The sequence below is a fragment of the Aulonocara sp. 'chitande type north' Nkhata Bay genome, linkage group LG3 (assembly GCF_057382095.1).
Source record: "Aulonocara sp. 'chitande type north' Nkhata Bay isolate Kocher_YH1m ecotype deep benthic linkage group LG3, A_spYH_male_GT1.1, whole genome shotgun sequence".
In the NCBI taxonomy this organism is placed as follows: Eukaryota; Metazoa; Chordata; class Actinopteri; order Cichliformes; family Cichlidae; genus Aulonocara; species Aulonocara sp. 'chitande type north' Nkhata Bay.
In genome coordinates, this window is record NC_141346.1 from 10,223,257 (window position 1) to 10,243,413 (window position 20,157).

A 20,157-nucleotide genomic window follows, 5' to 3' on the forward strand; every position below is an offset into this window, starting at 1 on the left:
AATAATATAATAAATCCAGAGATTCAGCATCATTTCATATATGCTTCTGATGATATATATAAATTTGGATGTAAAATTCATATATTTTTGAAAGATTTCTTTTTGCCATGATAATATGGTGTAGTAGTGTCACAGAGAGGTGTAAATTTCTAAACATATGCAACATGACATTGTTATCATAAAGTGCTGAATTTCATTTAAGGATCCAAATATAGGCAGTCCTAAGGTCCCAGCAGACAATGTTCTCCCCGGTGATGGAATAAAGTATGATGCCCAGGTGTCAGTGAAAAAGAGGATTTTCAGCATGTCACTGCAGGTTATAGCATTACCGTTACTGTACATTGCTTTAGCAATTTCCAGCAGCTCTATGGTCATCTTTCCTGTTTTGGAAAAACACCCACCATTAACAGCAGAACAACACAATTTACCGCAAAGAGGCATAAAGACACTTATACATTATCACAGTCAATACACACTCTTATCAGCTTTGTGCTGAGAAATGTCACTTAAGTGTCTGACGTCAGTGCAGTGGAAACTGCAGAAGGAAGTAGTTGCTGTGGTTTTACATACGCAACATGCAAACAAGCAAAAACATACAGTCTTGACATTCAGTCACCTGTGCTTCATATTGTGCTTTATATTGTAAGATACAGAGCCTACAGTAATGCAGAGAAAACGCCAACCATCAGACAACTCCCATTGAGCAACCACTTGGTGACAGTGGGAAGGAAAAACTTAACAGGAAGTAACCGTTGGCAGAACCAGGCTCAGAAAGACCATATTATTGAAATAATAAAAGTAGCAATTTTTCCTATATCATCAAAAGCCGCAAAGACAATTTTGCAATTTTAAAATTTAAAGCTGTTTTTTTAAAAACAGAACAAGTTTTCAGAAACAACTCGAGATTTTGTATTTGTTTTTTATTAATTTGATCATTAGCCTGATTAAGCTTCAGATTAATGAGTTTCAGATTCAGCTACTTAGCTAATAGGTGAAAGCTAGCAACATAAACTGGTGGTATCTGTGTGGGGGTGGGTTTGTGCTCAGTTTAGACTCATTATGATATCTCAGCAGAACCTATTGTGGCTCATGAGAACTTGGAATACATGACTCATGACATGGTTTCACTGATCTAATCTGACTCTAAAATCAAATATAACTCTTTGTATTTCAAAAAAGTAGAAATTTGCATAATAACTCATGGATTTAACTCTACAATTTCCACCTCTTTCCTGCTGCTCTCACTCTCCTGGGTTGCTTGTGTTGTTATTCTTGACCCCATGCTAAAGTTCACCTGAGCTCGAAACGTCTTACAGAGGAAAAAGTAAACAAGAGGGTCCAGACAAACATTTAAAACTGATAAGATAGTGGTCACTTCCTTCAAGTAGTACAATAGCTGACCCACAGAGCAGCTGGTCCACAAAAAGGTATAGGGAAGACGAGCCAGGTGGTAGGGAACAAAACAAAGACAGAAGATGCTGACCAGCACCAACATGTTCCTGCGAGACTTCACCAGCTTGTCAGTGCTGAAGGAGGCCAGCTGGCTTTGCTGTGCCTGCAACACCCTGCGGGAGGTGCTGTAGTAGAAGAAGACCAGGGATATGAAGACTAAGAGGAAGATGATGGTGCAACTGATTTGAAATGTTTTATGAAGGATGCTGAATGACGTACTGAACAGGGGCCCACAGTAGCCAGGGTCAGAGGTCAGAGGTTTGTGAGTAATGAAAAACATAATGTTGTAGGTGATTGTTGGAGCCAGGAGAAAAACCCAGGTGACCATGGAGACGATGTGGGCAGTTCGTACTGTCTGCAGGATGTGAGTTCCTGAAGGATGGATGATTGTCAGATACCTGCGGAGAGAAGAGAAAGGAGGTGGTAGACAGCTTCAATCATTAGTAAAAGTGGTGCAGATATGTTTTTACTGTTGAGGTGAAAGGAGTTGTTGGTGCTTTAGTCAGGAGCACAGAATATGTAGTTCAGCCACTAATCTAGTTTAAACATTGTCATGAATTCAAGTCTGAAATCAGTAAAAGTTCCTTACCTGTCGGCAGCAATGTACCCCATGAATATAATGCTGGCGTACATGTTGAGGTACAGGGAAGTAGCTCCAAAGCTGCAGTAGAGCTCCCGAAAGATAACAGACCTGCTGGCATAATCAGTGACACGCATTGGCAAAGAGACGCACAGCAGGAAGTCAGCAGCTGTCAGGTTCTTCAGGTAGACCATCAAGCTCCTCGATGCCTGCTGCTGAGCTTGGCAACAGTAAAACTTTATGATGAAGCCATTGAGGAGTAAACCCACCTGATGAGACAGAGACAGAAGAGATCCTGTTTGTGTGGAATCTGAACCAGGTGAGGGGAATCCTTAATCCATAATCTGAAGATTTAAAACGTACCAGAAACACTAGACTGTAGGCCAGCATAAAGAAAGGGTTGACTGATGGGACAACCAGATCACACGTCCGGTTGACAGATGAAGTCACAGGTTTTAGGTCATCCATGTTTCTGGAGCTGTAAAAAAAAGTCCCAGCCACAGATATTTGTTTTTGGAGCAAATTTAAAAGAAAAGTTTTTTCCCTTTAAATTGCTTTACTTTTCTACTGTCTTATCATGTTTATACAATTCATTTCACAACTGTTGTCTGTGGCTGTTTTGTGATGGAATTTAATTTAATTAATAAAGCACCAAATTTAAACAGTCGCCTCAAGCTGTGTTGTGTTGTATGAGATGGCCCTGCCTGTCCTGTGATGCACCTGTACTGTCTCAATCAATCAGTTGATCAATCAATCATCTCCTCTCATGAGTCTTATTAGGTGTAATTATCCTTTAAATACAGTCTGAGAAGGAGGAGTGGGAATAATCCTCCCCTGAAGCTTATTACTGACTTACGGCTCTGTGAAGTACTATTGGCTTCTGACACGCAAACACCAGCTTTGTTTTAATTCATTATTACACACAAAAGTCCCTCCACTCAGTGTCTAAAACACAGGACAGGAAAATAAGCGCAATAACTCAGCAACATGAATCAGTAACAAAAGAGAAACCATGGACTGATTCATGATCAGCATAACGGACAAAAAAAACTGTTTATGCAGTTTTCAGCTTAGAGCAGGAAAAACTGCTCGTGTCATTATGCCCTCTTGAAGATAAGGAAACACGCACTTGTAGCGTGAAGTCTGAGTTATTCCCCGTTTCTCTTTGTTGCTAAACTGGCGCAACGCATTTCACATGTGGAAAAAAGACAATTTTCTGTTGAGTTGTAATTTAGAAAACTTAGAAAACTTAGAAAAAAATTAGAAAACTCAACAAAACCATCCCCACCAGCTGCACCATCATCTTTCTGTTCTTCTACTACAGCACTTCATACAGACTGCTGCTGCTGACACAGCAGAGCCATTTGGCCTCTTCTGCCTGCTGAACCAGTGCCATAGATGAGCAAGAAAAAACCATATTCTCCTGCTGGATGCTCCTGACTGTGGCAGGTGGTGTTTTGTGGCTCAGCTGCACTGGAGGGATGGAGCATTTGGCTCAGCATCAGAGGTCAGGGCATGCTGTCCTACAAATCGGACCCCTTATCTCATCATCTCCATCTTACCAGTTAGATGTCTGTGAAGGTCCTCAGTCATCCAAGTCATCGTAGTCTAAGGAGCTTGGAAAGAAAAGCGTCAGGAATTCTTTAAGTTACTTGAAGACGTTTCACCTCTCATCCGAGAAGCTTCTTCAGTTCTAAGGGTCAAATGGTGGAGAGTCCCAGATTTAAACCCAGTGGGAGTTTCCCCCCAAAGAGGGACAAAGGACCCCCTGATGATCATCTACCTAATCACATGAGCTGAGGTGTGAAAACAGGTGTGGGTCACAATCAGACAGGGTTTCTGGTGAGTTCATTGTGAAACCTGGCCCCACCCTATCATGTGATTTCCTGAGGTCAGATGGCCCAGGATGTGAGTGGGCGTTAAGGCGTCTGGGAAGGGATCTCAAAACTGGATTATAGATGGCAGAGAGTTGGTGTCGTAAACCACCACCTCTGTTCAAGGATACCAGTTAGACACCGCCCACTGGATTCCATTGGTTGGGCCGGTGGACTCCACCAGAAACATGGCCTGTGTGTTTTGTTTATAGGAGTGAAAATGATAGAGAAAGGACATTTAATGAATTTAACGAGATTTATTAATCTCGTTTTCTTCTTTTTTTAGGCTACTAGCCAGGTCTCTCTTCTAGGGATGGGTATCGTTTAGGTTTTATCCGATACCAGTGCCAAACCCATACTTTTGAAACGGTGCATTTCTCGGCTTTTAAAAAAACGCTATACGTGTCAAGGTTTGTCATGAGATTCGAGGTGTTACCTCCTTTGCACAGTATCACCTTAAAGCACTTCTTGCAGGCAGTTGAGTTTGCATCTTTTGCTGTGAAGTACAGCCAGACTTCGCTTCGCCTTGGGCATTTTTAATCTGTAGCTCTGCTCTAAAAGAACGTGCGTACCTGGGCCCGCCGACTATCCTTGGAAAGGTAACGTGATTGGCTAGAATCCAAAGTGTATGACATCTCAGGAAAAAAAAGCACCGAAATCAAGCACCGAAATGTGCGCTGCTTTTCGATCTGGTTACCCATCCCTACTCTCTACTGCCATGGAAGACTGCATGAAGAATGCAATTAAAAGGAAATTGTAAACATCCTGAGCATCAAATAAACTCATACATTCAAAAAATATTTCAAATTTCACCAAAACCACAGGGTCTCAAGAAAACCGGAAAATAATAAATATCCTTTCAACTCCGCTAATCCAATTTAAACAGTGAACGTCACCTCCTCTATACCTCCTACCACAGTGGATTTTTTCCTTCCCACAAATTGGTTCCTCTTCTGAGGACTAAACTATGAAAAAAAACAATAATAATGATGAAACTTTCCCAACACAAAAGTCCAAGCAGACTTCTTGTTTTCTCTTTTACTCACCACAGTATTGAGTCCAGTCAGACTGGCGATTCCACCTGGATTTGCTCTATGATCCTGCAGGTGGTGAAACTAACACTATAAAAGACATATTCTCAAAATCCCAGTTCTTCATTTAAACGAAAGCGAATCAAAACGGCAGCAGAAAACGGGAAGTCTCTGGACTGGCCTCCTTCATGACAGTCCGAGGTTTCAGACTTTCAATACACTTCCTGTGTTGGCAACATTAACGTATAATTCATAAATCATAAAATTTCAACAGAAATCCACAGATTCTTCTTCATTGCGTTTCAGTTCACTAAAGATGACACGCTTTTTTTAAAGATCTATTTTTAGCGTGATGATTTGATGAAGAAGCTCTCGTTACTGAATACATGTAGTGTTATTGGTGGTCATTTCTGTGCTTGGCTGTTATAGATTATATATTTTTTAGATTAGCTTAGTTTGTTTGGTTGTTGTTTGTTTGTTTCTTCTAAATGAATAAAACACTGGATAAGATCATAAAGTGCTGAATATCATTCAGGGCCCAAGTGCAGGCAGTCCTAAGTTTCCAGCTGACATGGAGCCACCATGACTGAGTGAAAATGGTCCAAATTCTTTCAGCTCCAATAAGATTCTCAGTGTCAATGTTCACCAAAATATTGCATTAAAGTTTAATGTCTGGGTGTCACTAAAAAAGAGGTGGTAGCAGTAGTGTTATTGTACAATGTACGTTAAAAGAAGACAGTTCTTATTCATGAAGCATCATGAAAAGTATTCTTTTCAACCTGTCAGCAGTTTCCAGCAACACTGTGTCATCTTTCCGTTGGTACATCATGTACGCTCTTATCGCCTCTGTGCTGAGAAATGTCACTGATTCAGACATCACTTCAGTGGAAACAGGAGGAGGAAGTAGCTGCTGTGGTTTCACTCAAACATACAAAACCATAAAAACTGTTCGTGTTTTTAAAATACACTGTGAAATACAGAAATCTATTTTAAAAAATTGAATCTAAACAAGTGTCAAATAAGCAGTAGAGAGTGATTGAATTCATGAACTCACTGAACATTCTGATGAGAACTAAACTAGAAGCTGCACCTGAGTTTTGGGAGGAAGCAGCTCAGCGTTAGACAAGAAAAGCAAATTAAAGTTCACAAAAGTGAAATCTAACATTTAAATGCTGTGAGTTTTAAATAAACCTTTATTAAATACGGTAAAATACTGAATGAATTTAGTGTGTGTGTGTGTGTGTGTGTGTGTGTGTGTGTGTGTGTGTGTGTGTGTGTGTGTGTGTGTGTGTGTGTGTGTGTGTGTGTGTGTGTGTGTGTTAAAGGTAACAGCCCTGCAATAAAACTTGAGAACCTGTAGTCGCATCAGAAACAGGACGCAATGACTGCAGAGTTAAAGTCAGTCTGTGTGACACAGATTAACGACACAATCCAGGTCACAAAGAACAACGCTCATTTTACTCTCATACAAACAGTAAAGAACAACAAGGTGATCATTTATCAGCTCCAGGATTTGGAAAAAACAACTGAAAGAAAGTAAATGCAATATAAATGTGTGATTGTTTACGCTACATGTTAGACTGAAGTGGAAAGAAGAAGGTTAAAACGAAGTCACACCTGCAGTAGAGAGGTTCAGTTCTCACAGTGCATCTGGATGGTGTTCACAGCGCTTCACTTGCTCCACGTTTTGTCATGTTGCAGCCTCATTCCTGAATTGATTCATTTTCACTTCGAAAATATTACCAAGTGAAAAAGTTAGTTTTCAATTCTTGCAAATTAATTAACAATAAGACAAAAATATAACATGTCACCTTTCTTCCAATTAGCTGAAATAATCCAAAATAAATAATATTTACTTACTTACTGTTTATTAAGTCTCGATAAATTCTCATTGTTTTTCCAGTTAATAGACAAGTGACAACATTAAAACAGAGATGAAAGGCAGAACAGAGGTAGACAGAAGAAACAGCAAGTACTCTCTGTGTGTGCTTTAAGTGTGTGCACATTTCTGTGCAGAAAGCAGGGCCACCACCCATAGAGTGTTGCTTGGCCTCCAGAACAGCAGGGACACCATGATTGTTTTTAATCAACTATATCATCGTTTTTTCAAAATGCGTCTCATGGAGCACATTATCATAATTTGGTCTATTACTTAACAATTTTCCCGTATGGCTGTGTTCACGATTGCATGCGTAGTCACTGAGCACCAAGTCAGGTGTGAGGTGGTTTTTGTTTGTGCTCATGAGCTTTCGTTTGCAGCTACTGAGAGTTGGAAGGATTGTAATGATCAGCAACTGATGACACAGCTTTGCAGCAAGGCCAGCTGATCAACCGACAGGACCATAGCTTCAGGAGCCATCATAAGATTAAAGATATACGGAGTTCAGTTGTTTACCGGGCTATGACAATGGCCTGAATGTCACTCCTCTACTGATGAAGACCTCTGCTGTTTGCAGAGCCTGCCCCAGAACTAGTTACATCTTTACCGAGCTGTTCTGATCTGTGGGCATGCCCTGTTATCCCACGATGGAGCTCAGGTCCATTCAGGTTGTGCCTGTGGTGGAGATGATTTTGTACATTTAACACTGCATTGTTTGTATAAATTTAAACGTACATTGGTTCTGTTTATTCATTTTAAAGCTACTGCCTATGATTAGTGCACTTGTGCTGACTGTAGCCTCACATCGATCTCTGAGCTCAAATGAAACTTTATTTATAAAATATATGTCATTTTATTATATGCTAAATCAGCCACATGTCTAATAGCTGCTCCCGAAAAGTCTTACAGATGAAAAAGTAAACAAGAGGGTCCAGGCAGACATTTGAAACTGATATCATGGGTAGTCACTTCCTTCAAGTAGTACAATACCCGACGTACAGAGCAGCTGGTCCACAGAAGTGTATAGGGAAGACAAACCAAGTGATAGGGCACGAAACAAAGACAGAAGATGCTGACCAGCACCAATATGTTCCTGCGAGACTTCAAAAAGCTTGTCAGCACAGGAGGAGGCCAGCTGACTCTGCTGTGCCTGCAACACCCTGCGGGAGGTGCTGTAGTAGAAGAAGACCGGGGATATGAAGACCAGAAGGAAGATGATGGTGCAACTGGTATGAAATGTTTTATGAAGGACGCTGAATGATGTACTGAAGAGAGACTCACAGTAGCCAGAGTCAGAGGTTTGTGAGTGATGAAAAACATAATGTTGTAGGTGATTGTTGGAGTCAGGAGAAAAACCCAGGTGACCGTGGAGACGATGTGGGCAGTTTGTACTGTCTGCAGGATGTGAGTTCCTGAAGGATGGATGATTGTCAGATACCTGCGGAGAGAAGAGAAAGGAGGCGGTAGAAAAAAGACAGACAGAGAGGACATTGATATATGCACATAGAACTTTAAACCAATTTTTAACAGGGCACAATCGGAAAATTATAAACTTACCAGAAACACCAAACTGTAGACCATCATAAAAAAAGGGTTGACTGATGGAACAACCAGATGAAGTCATATTTGTTGGGTCAACCATGCTTCCGTAGCTGAAAAATAAATACAATTCACAGAGAAACTTCACACGTTAAGAAGAGCTGCCATCTTTCATCTGATCGAAGTTGATGCATGTGTTTGGGGATAGTTATTATATTTCATCATTTTCACGGTTTTCTAAACACTCAGAAAGCTTTCAGTTAATCCAAAAGCGAAAGAGCATGGAGATTAAAGCTGTGCTGTATATAATGCATATTTTCCACACTATAAGGTGCACTTAAAATCCTTTAATTTTCTCAAAGATTGACAGTGTGCCTTATAATCCGGTGCGCCTTTTGTATGAATTCTGGTTGCGCCTACAGACCTCGGACCAATTTTATGTGGTACACAGCGCTCAAAAATCTGTCAAAAATGTTTTAGTATGACTTTGGTAAACTACGAAGATGCAACGCTTGATGGATTGTCACAGCTACAGTAGTCAGGAGCCTCGCGGAGTAATCCAAAACTCCGTTCACTTCAGCTCTTAAAGTCAAACAAATGCTGCAGCATGACTGAGAGTTAAAAACTGTCTAAATTCTTTTATCTTTAATAAAATGATCAGCTTTGCTGCTTTACCAGGTGCAACAATTAAGTTTAACATCCAGGCATCCATGAAGACAAAATTTATTACATTTCGTTTTCGTTTTCAGTTTTATTTGTCATATGCAAGTTAGCACAGGGTCGACATTGCAATGAAATGTGTTTGACGAGCAGCAGTCACTCAGCAGCATGATACAGTAGGAGAAAATATAATAAAATAAAATAAAATAATAAAGAAAATAGAAAAATAGTAAGGAGCAAAATATTAGAGAGACATAGTAAAAGAGAAAAGATGACTAAATATATATATATATGTATCTATAAATATAAATATATGTACACTAGTGATTAAATAAGAAAATCTTTAAAAGAAATATGACGGGAGGGCAGATGGGATATTGCACAGGAATGAGCAGCAGAAAATTACAGTATTGCACTTTTAAATATAAATATCAATAACAATAAAGTGGAGTGACCAGTGCAGATTAAACAGAGTACTTGTGAAGCTCCAGGGTAGCTTCTGAGGGCTGTGTTGTGTGTGTGTAACTGTTGTGGTTGAGGTGTCGTATGGTTTGGTGGTAAAAACTGTTCTTGAGTCTTGTAGTCCGAGCAGACAGGCTCCTGTAACGTCTGCCAGATGGTAACAAGGAGAACAGCTGATGTGCTGGGTGGCTCTGGTCCTTGATGATGCTGTGTGCTTTACGGAGGCATCGCTGGAGATAAATGTCCTGAATGGCAGGAAGCCTCGTGCCAGTGATGTGCTCTGCTGCCTTCACCACCCTCTGTAGTGATTTACGGCTGCTGGCAGAGCAGCTTCCGTACCAAACTGTGATGCAGCTCGTCAGCAAGCTCTCAATTGCACACCTGTAAAAATTTGAGGTGACGTTGGCGTTCATGCTAAACTTCCTCAGCCTCCTCAGGAAGTAAAGCCGCTGGCGAGCTTTCCTGATAGCAGTGTCTGTGTGAAGGGTCCAGGAGAAGTCCTCAGTGATGTTGACTCCAAGGAACTTGAAGCTGCTGACCCTTTCGACCTTGACACCGTTGATGTGGATGGGCTGGTGTTCTCTGACTGGTCGTTTCCGGTAGTCCACTATCATCTCTCTAGTTTTGCTGATGTTGAGAGTCAGGTTATTTTCCAGGCGCCACTCATACAGCGCCATCACCTCCTCTCTATAGGCCGTCTCATCATTGTCTGTAGTGAGGCCTATGATGGTTGTGTTATCCGCAAACTTGATGATGATGTTGGACTCTTGTTTAGCAACACAGTCGTGTGTGAACAGGGAATATAGGAGGGGGCTAAGCACACAACCCTGTGGCGTACCTGTGTTTAGGATGAGTGATGAGGAGGTGTGCTTACCAACTCTCACCACCTGGGGCCTGTTTGTGAGGAAGTTTAGAATCCATCTGCAGATCGGTGTTCCCAGCCCAAGGTCGACGAGCTTCGTGGCAAGTTTTGAGGGGATGATGGTGTTAAATGCCGAGCTGTAGTCGATGAAGAGCATCGTTGCATATGCATTCCCTTTCTCCAGGTGAGTGAGGGTGGTGTGCGTTGCCAGGGCGATGGCATCCTCTGTGGCTCTGTTTGTCCGATAGGCAAACTGAAGAGGGTCCAGTATGTCAGGGAGGGAGGAGCAGATATGACCTTTGACCAGCCGCTCCAGGCACTTCATGATGACGGATGTCAGTGCAACAGGAAGGTAGTCATTCAGACAGTAGACCACTGATTTTTTGGGAACGGGAATGATGGTGGATGCTTTGAGGGACGTGGGGACCACTGACTGCCTCAGGGAGAGGTTGAAGATGTTGGTGAACACCTCTGCCAGCTCGTCTGCACGCACTCTGAGTAGCCGGCCTGGGATGCCGTCTGGTCCTGGAGCTTTGTGAGGATTTACCTTTTTAAAGGTCTATCTCACAGCTTCTGTTTTCAGAGTTAGAGTTGCAGCCTCACTGACCTCCTGAGGGTAGAGGATCTGCTCTCTGTTGTCTGCATCAAAACGAGCATAGAAGTTGTTAAGCTCGTCTGCAAGAGATGCAGTGGGCTGAACACTGACTGTGTTGACCTTCTTGTAGTCAGTGATGCAGCGCAGTCCATTCCACAGTCGCCTGGTGTCAAAGCTGGACTCCATTTTGTCCCAGTAGTCCTTTCTGGCCTTTTTTATGGACTTTCGGAGGTCGTACCTGGCTGCTTTATATGCATCAGCATCCCCGGAGTTAAAGGCAGAGGTCCGCACTTTTAGCTTGGCGCGAACATCTTTATTTACCCAGGGTTTCTGATTTGGATATATGCGGACAGTGGTTTTTGTGATGGTATCATCCATGCACTTTCCAATAAATCCAATGACAGAGTCTGTGAGTTCATTGATGTTGCCATCAGCTGCATGCACAAATATCTGCCAGTCAGTTGTGTCAAAGCAGTCCTGCAGGACCTCCTCAGCCTCACTGTCCCATTTGTAAATAACCCTGGAAGCTGGTTTTTCCTGTTTCAGTCTTTGTCTGTATGCAGCCAGCAGCAGTATGGAACAATGGTCTGCCTTACCAAAAGCTGGGCGGGGGAGGGGTTTGTAGCACTCTTTGAATGGAGTGTAACAGTGGTCCAATGTTTGATCACATCTTGTGGGGAAGGAGATGTGCTGATAGTATTTGGGGAGAACCTTCTTCATGTTGGCTCTGTTGAAGTCTCCCAGCACAATAAAGGCAGCTTCTGGATTTTTGTTTTCAAGTCCAGTAATGATGTCATACAGTTTGTCCATAGCAGTAGCTTTATCAGCGTGTGGGGGAATGTAAACAGCTGAGAGGAGAACTGAGCTGAACTCCCTCGGGAGGTAAAAAGGCCTGACTTTAACGGTCAGCAGCTCGAGACTCTGAGAGCAGTAAGTTTTTAAGAAACACACATCTCTAGCCCACAAGGATTAGAAGTTAGCAGGAAGTTAGCTCGCCAGCTTCCATCTAAAGATAATATACCATGTTCTGGATGAGAGATTTCTGAAAACATGCAAACGTACAGCTCTGCTATCACTTAAATAAACCAACATAAATAAATACAGAAAGCTAAACAGCTGTGGGCAGCACGGTGGTTAGCACCGTTGCTGCACAGCAAGAAGGTCCTTAATTCGTTTTCACCATCAGGCCGGGGTCTTTCTGTGTGGAGTTTGCATGTTCTCCCCGTGTTTGCGTGGGTTCTCTCCGGGTACTCTGGCTTCCTCCCACCGTCCAAAGACATGCAGCTTGTGGGGATAGGTTAATTGATTAATACAAATTGCCCATAGGTGTGGATCTGTGAGTGAATGTGAGCGCGAATGGTTGTCTGTCTCTATGTGTTAGTGTAACGGAGCGGAAGGCTGGTTTTACTTCCACAGTGGGTTTTGTGTGAAGGAAGAAAATCTTCCTCCAACCGGATTGAGCAGTGGAGCCGCCAAGGGAAAGCACACATTAAAAACTGTATAATTAAAATATAATTTATTATATTTAATTAAAACAACCCTGGCCAAGGGGTAACACAATAAAAATCAATAAAACACAACATTAAAAGTCCAGTGGCATCCGCCACGGTATAAGAGTCACAAAGAGCTAAGAAATCCAGCGAAGTGGTGTAAAAGGGAAACCCAGCGGAGTCCTCGCCTTCCTCCCCGCATTCCGCGTCCTGGTACGCTGAAGAAAGGGAGGGAGCGGCAGTCACTATTCTTTTCAGGCAGTTTTCATTCGTAAAAAGGGGATAAGTTGAAGACTTACCCCGGGTGGGCAGAGCTCTCAACTCCGCCCGCCGCTTCTTTAAAACTGCAAATCGGCACCAGCTGTCTCGCCGCCTCTGCTCTCCCGCAGTGCACAAGCTGGGCTCTTGTTACTACTGCCGTCCGACTGTTCGCTCCGCGTCCCTAGTCGCTGGTGCTGTATCCTCTCCCCGGAACGCCAAGCACCAACCGGCCTTATGTGTCACTCTTTTCGTGTCGCTCTCAAACCTCATGTCAGGCCTCATGTCCCACGCCATGTGTCACGCCTCTGTGACTTCACCCTGAAGCCTCACGTCAGGCCTCATCTCCTAAGCCTCCATGTCACTCCAGGCTCTCGTGGGTTCCCGTGACACTCATGGGTGCCTTCATGCTTCGGTCCTCTCTTGCCTCTCGGTCGAACTCCTTCCTGTGGTCTGTCAGGCCCTCTTATTGGCCTCTCTGGGCTCTCTCGCAGGTGTGATCAGTTTATTATCAGGTAGGGGTGGAGTCTTTCCAGGACAAGTCACCAAATAAATACCATTAAAACATGCAGTAAAACTCATAAAAATAACCCAATGTACAATATTAAAACATTAAAAAGATAAAACACAACAAAAACATGCACAGTAAAAAAAACTTGGATAACTTGTCCCTTTCCACCCCGTGACATTAGCCCTGCAACAGACTGGCGACCTGTCCAGGGTCAACCCCACCTCTCGCCCTATGACAGCTGGGATAGGCTCCAGCACCCCCTGCGACCCTGAAAAGGATAAGCAGAAGCGAATGGATGGATAATCAGCTGTGACGTTTGTAGGGTTACTGAAGTTGGACTAGCTGGTATATAATGATGTGCTACGTGATCACTGTCATGGACCGCCGGGGCGGACCGTGTGGAGTGAGTAGAGGACCCAAGAGCAAACAGAGGTAAGGACACAAAACTGGACTTAACAAAAGGCGAGCCTTTATTTAGGGCCAAAGACTCATGGAAAAAAACAACCAAGTAATTGAGGGAAGACCTGAACATAGACTGGGAAACTATGACTCTACTGAGATTTAGACTATGACTAAACAAAATACAAACTATGGCTGGGAAACTATGACGAGGGGTAGGGGAGATAACACAGACGACGCGACACTGAACACAGCAAGACTGAGGACTAAATACACACATGAGGTGATCAGGGGAAGTGGAGACACATGAGGGGGAACAGCTGATACACATGAACCTAATGACAGGACAGGGAGAGTGAAAACTACATATACTGACATTGAATACAGACTTTCAAAGTAAAACAGGAAACATGGAGACTAGACATGAACCAAACATAACCACACAGACATGACGCATGAACCAGGGAGACTTAGTACAGGGGGAGATGACATAAACAACTAAGAAACAGGACTACACAGTAATCTAGAAATTAACTAGGTGAACTAAGCTAAGGCACAAATAAATACAAAAGATGCATAAACTCAAACACTGGGTCGCTCGACCCAGGACCATGACAATCACTAGCAAACATAAACACAGTGAAGATGCCACTACATGGGAATAGAGCAGCTGTGAGAGAGTTCAACATTAATGAATCAATGGTACAGAAGGGGAGGAAGCAAGAAGCAAGAAGAATGAGTTGAGTAAAGTTTGACTGACTGACTGTTTTGTTTCCCTTGTAGAGCAAAATTTAGTATTTTGGTATAGACCACCCAAAATGTGATGTCCACATATGTGGACAGCATGTCCTAGGAGGTTAATAAGCCTTGATGAAAGCAGACCCATTCATCGACGGTGCTGCTTATGGTCAGAAAAATATGGTAATAAAATCCTAAACAAGATGTCTTGATGCATACTCAGTCATGCAGGTAAGTAGATCCCAAAAGGTTGATTGTGTTCATCTGAACGCAGCATTTTCAGTGGGAGAAAAGTTTCATAACTCTTCCAAGTGACTTCTTCAGTCTCAGGTGACTAGGGATGGGTATTGATAAGATTTTCACGATTCCGATTCTATTTTCAATTCTGTTTAACGTTTCGATTCTTTATCGATTCTTTTTAAAAAAGGAGAATACTAAGGTCGATTATCTTAGAACTTTGTTTTATATCTTCTCTTTGAACAAGATATAAATTTAGGAGTAACATGGCCTTGCAAACCCAGCAGTGAGATCTTAAGAGATCCACAGCCTACGGCTCTTCAATGGGGCGTCACAGGGTCCCCAGGAAAAAAAATTGTAAATGTAAAATAATAAAATAAATATTCTTCTGTAGCAATAACAAAGTATAACATAAATTATTCTGTAGCAATTACACCAGAACATCCAGTAATGTCCCTGCCTACAATTAAACACATTCACTTATCGAAAATCAGGGGGACATCTGCTGTGGCAAATGGGTTCAAGCCTTTTACCACAAACTTAGTCACTGCTCGGTGACATTTGTCTATCCTGGCCTGAAAGGAGACGCTACCGGTAGACTGCAGCGAGAACTGCCAGCATCTGAGCCAGCCAGACTCTGTCTCTCTCATCATGGTCACTAAATGCACAGTAATGGCAGGTTTTGTAATAAGGCAGATCGCGCTAACATAATATGCACTGTTAGTTGATTATTTACCTGCCACATTAACAGGAGAAGACGTGCAAACGTTACCGCTGCTGCTGTTGAGATTCACGAGTCCGGAGCGGAATTAAAAACACGACATTCATTTAAGGTCATCACATGTTTTGTGAGCAAATGCTTTTGCATATTCGTAGTGTTTCCTCCAATAAATGAAATATCTACTTTGCAAGTATTGCAAGTTGCCCTCTTGTCATCCGTTCTCGTAAAGTATAATCAAACTTTTGAGCGTTTGAGCCGCCATCTTTCCTGTCAGGTACATGACGCTCCGCAACGTGGTGACGTCATTCGGGGCGACTGGAATCGATAAGGGAATCGTTTGCAGAAATGGCAAACGATTCCAAGTAATTGAAACAGTGGGAACCGGTTCTCAGCAAGAACCGGGTTTCGATACCCATCTCTACAGGTGACTGCAGGTTTCTCCAACCTTATAAACAGTACATTTGCATAATGACTGAGACTACCATTACTGAATAAGCAATGGGCTCTAAGGTCAGTTCCTTGATCATTAATGTCCAAATTGTCATGACTATTGATCAACAACCACTGATCAAAGCCCACTGGTTAATGGCCATGAGTACAATTCCCAGAGAGTTGGGGAATGGCTGCAATCACAGCATTGTAAGATAGTGAAAGATGTACTGTTAGGCCCCCTCCTGGAGTGGATAATCAAGGAGGGCATTTACCTGAAAACATTTACTGTTACATTTCCCCATATCAGGAGCTGAAATAGTTGAATTGAATAGATGAGCTGAATAGATGAATTTAGCAGAAGTACAAGATATTTGAAGATATGCAACCATCAATACTCACCTGTGATTCTCCAGTTTTCATTGAAAAGAAAAGGCAACTTGGGTGGTTATGTCCTCTCAATTTTACAGTGTCACTGTCAAGGTTATTATCGTTAACGAAAACTAACGAAATAACGAAAACTAGAAGTGAAAAAACATTTTCGTTAACGGAAATAAAAATAAAAACAAAAAAGGAAAACTAACTAAAACTGTAATGAGTGTTCACAAAACTAACTAAAATTAACTGAATTTATAGCAAAAATGTGTTTAGTTTTCATTGATGTGTGTGTGTCATACAATAGTCAAAGGTGAAAATGAAGTTTAGTTTCCAGATTTATTTCTTGCTGTGTCTCATTATGCCAGCAGGTGGCAGTAGGTTAGTCGAGTCGTCTGTGTTGCTGCTCCGTCCACGCGCAGAATCATGTCAGGAAAAGTCGGGAGGAAGCGCCAGAGTCCAATTTGGGATTACTTTGAATATGACTGTGTTTTGGATAAAGCAAGTGTCTTGTAGTGGAAAGAGACAAATTATGAGGGACATTTCTAAAGGGAAAAAAATCCCACAAACCTTAAAGTGCACTTGAAAAGTGCACTTCCAGACCATCTCCAAGGCAAGCTTTCCCAGATGAATGTGCCTGATCCCATCTGCCGGTGGATCACTGACTTCCTGACGGACAGGAAGCAGCATGTGAGGCTGGGAAAGAATGTCTCGGACTCCCGGACCATCAGCACCGGCTCCCCTCAGGGCTGTGTTCTTTCTCCTCTGCTCTTCTCCCTGTACACCAACTGCTGCACCTCCACCCACCAGTCTGTCAAGCTAATCAAGTTTGCAGATGACACCACCGTTATTGGACTCATCTCGGACGGGGATGAGTCTGCCTACAGGAGGGAGGTTGAACGTCTGGTGTCCTGGTGCAGCCACAACAACCTGGTGCTGAATGCCCAGAAGACAGTGGAGATTATTGTGGACTTCAGGAAGCACACAGCCCCACTCCCCCCCATCATCCTGACTGACACCCCCATCACCTCTGTGGACTCATTCCGCTTCCTGGGTACCACCATCACCCAGGACCTGAAGTGGGAGCCCACCATCACCTCCGTCATTAAGAAAGCCCAGCAGAGGATGTACTTGCTGAGGCAGCTGAAGAAATTCAACCTGACAACACGGACGATGATGCAGTTCTACACTGCAATCATCGAGTCCATCCTCACCTCCTCCATCACTGTGTGGTACGCTGGAGCCACTATCAGGGACAAACAGAGACTGCAGCGTGTTGTGCGCTCTGCTGAGAAGGTGATTGGCTGCAGACTCCCATCTCTGCAGGACCTGTACACCTCCAGGACACTGGGGCGTGCAGCTCGGATCTCAGCTGACCCTTCTCACCCTGGACACAGTCTGTTTGACCTGCTCCCCTCAGGCAGGAGGCTCCAGTCCATTCGCACCTGAACCTCTCGCCATAAGAACAGTTTCTTCCCCTCTGCTGTTGGACACATGAACAATAACCGTATGACTGTTCCCACCACTAACACATGACCCTACGCTGTGTTCACTGAATCATTCCATGTTTGGCACTGATCACCACCTGCACTCATGTATATATATCTACCTACTTAGCACTTTTAATTCTTATTCTTATTTTTATTTTCATGTCTATTTAAGCGTAATTTATGACAGTATTTATGACAGTATGTTTGCACTGAAGCACGGCAGCAATTTCCTAATGTTGTAAACCTGCTCAACATTTGGCAATAAAACCCTTTCTGATTCTGATTCTGAAACGCTCACACAAGAAGGCTAACCTAGCTTACCTTGAGAAGGTAAGGGAGCACACTCAACCCTCATCCCCAGAAACAGACGCTAACCCTAGGCAAGGCAGCGTGATGCACCCCAAGACAACAGGACTGGGATATCTACATAACTGTGTGAGTCAATTGCCTTCAAAAAATTTATCAATTCACTTGAACCAAAATTTTGAACACCTGGTGCTGCAAGAGTTAATAGTCTCATTGGGGCCAAGATATACATTTTATAGTTGTCTGGTATCAATGGTTGTTCATCTGTCTTTATTTATTTATTTATTTATTTATTTATTTAAAGAACCTATAGGTGGGAATGTGAGTTGTCTGTCTCTGCGTGTTAGTCCTGCGACAGACAGGCGACCTGTCCAGGGTGCAGGGTATGGTAGCTGGAATAGCAACATACCCAAGCATAAGCAGAAGAGCATGACTGATATGATGAAACTGGGATTTTGTTACACTTAATTATTGCAAACACAACTAAAACTATAACTGAAACTAATCAAAACTAAACTGAAACTAAGGATTTTCAAAAAAATAAAAACTAAACTAAACTAGCAAACAATTGGTAAAAACGAATTAAAACTGATATAAAATCGAAAATCTGAAGTCAAAACTAAATAAAAATAAAAACTAATGAAAATTGCAAAACTATTAAAACCCTGGTCACTGTACATCTGGAAGCATAGCAATCACACTGCCAACCAGCACTCTTATTTCCTGTTTCTCTTCACTGCTAAACAGGGGCAATGACCTGTTTTCAAAATAGACATGTCTTCTTCTTATCTGATCAGTTAGTACTCAGAAGCTATCAGGTTCTTCAAGTAGACCATCAAGCTGCTTGACACCTGCTGATGAGAGATTTTTTTGCTACATGCACCATGCACATAACACAATCTGGAGATCTAATCTGAAGATCTGAAACTTACCACAAAACAGTAGACTGTTCTGTCTCAGAACAAAGAAAGGTTTGGCTGATGTTTTCTCAACAACAATGTCTGGTGCAGAGGTGAAGTCATGTTTTTTAGGTCAACCATGTTTCTGGAGCTGAAAAGAAAAACGTTTTCATTGAGGTTCCTCTTTGAAAGAACCCATCTTCATACTTTGTTGTGTTTAATCAATTCAGTTTGTTGAACTCTACTAAAACTCTCTTTGAGTTGCAATTTTGATACATGGCCTCTTCTAAGGGGTGTTTGCTGACAATTTCTGTCATTTAATTCATGACAGTTGTCTCAGGGTACTTTCTATGTGATGCATCCAAATAGTCTTACAGCCTTAACCCTTTAAGACCTACCAGAGAACCAAGTCCGCCAGAGCTTATATTTTATTTTTAGATGCTGTAGAGCCATTTTTGGGAGCATTTCAAGTTGCTATAAATTAATACAACCATTATAGCCCAAATTTTAATAATTTGTATGCATTAAGTGCATAGTAATTACATAAATTGCAAAAAAAGTGCAATAAATTACAAAAAAATTAAAACAGTTTTTTGTTTTTTTAACATATATTTCTAGTTAGAGAAATTTAAGAGGCTTATCCCTCAAAACTGCAAATACAAAAAAGTTGCACAAAATAGTTTCCTACCACTTTAGTGTCTTTATAGTTTTATTTTTATAGTGGGGCGATCGTGGTTCCACAGAAACGGGGCACGAAAAGAAAAAGCACGCTCTCCAATTTTTAGGTGTTTTAGTAGGTGTTACAATAAAGTTTAATGAACTTTTAGAAGGCCAGAGTCCTGAGATCGTAGAGCACGAGATGGAACATAAAGGTGTAAAGCCAATCAGTTTAAAGCCTTGGAGATCCCTAAAAAAGACATCCACCTTGGTCCCTAATGGACATAAATGTCCATTCCCCAAAAAGTGCAATAAAAATATTATATATTAATATTTTTTTCCACTTTAAATTGGTCAGTCTTTTAAAACTACTTCTCCCTGAAATATTCATATAAAGTTTTAATTATATTTTCGTTGTTTTAACCCTTTAAATCCCAGTTTTACTTCATGAGCGCCCTGTTTTTTTAGCCCCCCAAAACAAAAAAACTCAATATTTAAAAAAAATAACATTTGAAGTAATATTTGATTGTTATTATAATTAGGCCTTTAGATGGACTAAAGATTGGCACCAAGAGTCATTTCGATCGCCTTTTATTTTTTTTCCAGGAGCGCATTTCATAAAATGCACACTATCGACCACGCCCAAAAAGTGCAATAAAAATATTAAATATTAATTTTTTTTTTCACTTTAAATTGGTCAGTCTTTTAAAACT

General features: G+C 41.9%; 2 protein-coding genes and 1 pseudogene across 2 annotated transcripts; all 3 read right to left on the minus strand.

Annotated features, from left to right (window-relative positions):
• Positions 1-1,132: 1,132 nt before the first annotated feature.
• Positions 1,133-3,723, minus strand: LOC147333901 (P2Y purinoceptor 14-like). Its single transcript, XM_086287308.1, has 4 exons — positions 3,595-3,723; positions 2,396-2,510; positions 2,042-2,301; positions 1,133-1,850 (listed from the first exon to the last, which is right to left on the minus strand). The coding sequence occupies exons 2-4, from the start codon at positions 2,498-2,500 to the stop codon at positions 1,199-1,201; spliced, it is 1,017 nt and encodes a 338-aa protein (XP_086143434.1). The 5' UTR covers positions 2,501-2,510; positions 3,595-3,723; the 3' UTR covers positions 1,133-1,198.
• A 3,956-nt stretch (positions 3,724-7,679) lies between these two features.
• Positions 7,680-10,496, minus strand: LOC147333902 (P2Y purinoceptor 14-like; annotated as a pseudogene).
• Positions 10,497-10,898: 402 nt separating this feature from the next.
• On the minus strand, positions 10,899-11,744 carry LOC147333903 (uncharacterized). The gene has a single exon (XM_086285850.1). It carries the CDS (start codon positions 11,742-11,744, stop codon positions 10,899-10,901), a length of 846 nt encoding a protein of 281 aa, XP_086141976.1.
• Between the last annotated feature and the right edge of the window lie 8,413 nt (positions 11,745-20,157).

Coding starts and splice junctions, on each gene's coding strand:
- LOC147333901 (XM_086287308.1), bottom strand. CDS start 2,500: ATGGATGACCTAAAACCTGTGACTTCATCTGTCAACCGGACGTGTGAT. Junction 2,302..2,395: donor CCTACAGTCTAGTGTTTCTG/GTACGTTTTAAA, acceptor CTGTCTCATCAG/GTGGGTTTACTCCTCAATGG. Junction 1,851..2,041: donor GGGTACATTGCTGCCGACAG/GTAAGGAACTTT, acceptor TTCTCTCCGCAG/GTATCTGACAATCATCCATC.
- LOC147333903 (XM_086285850.1), bottom strand. CDS start 11,744: ATGGACAAACTGTATGACATCATTACTGGACTTGAAAACAAAAATCCA.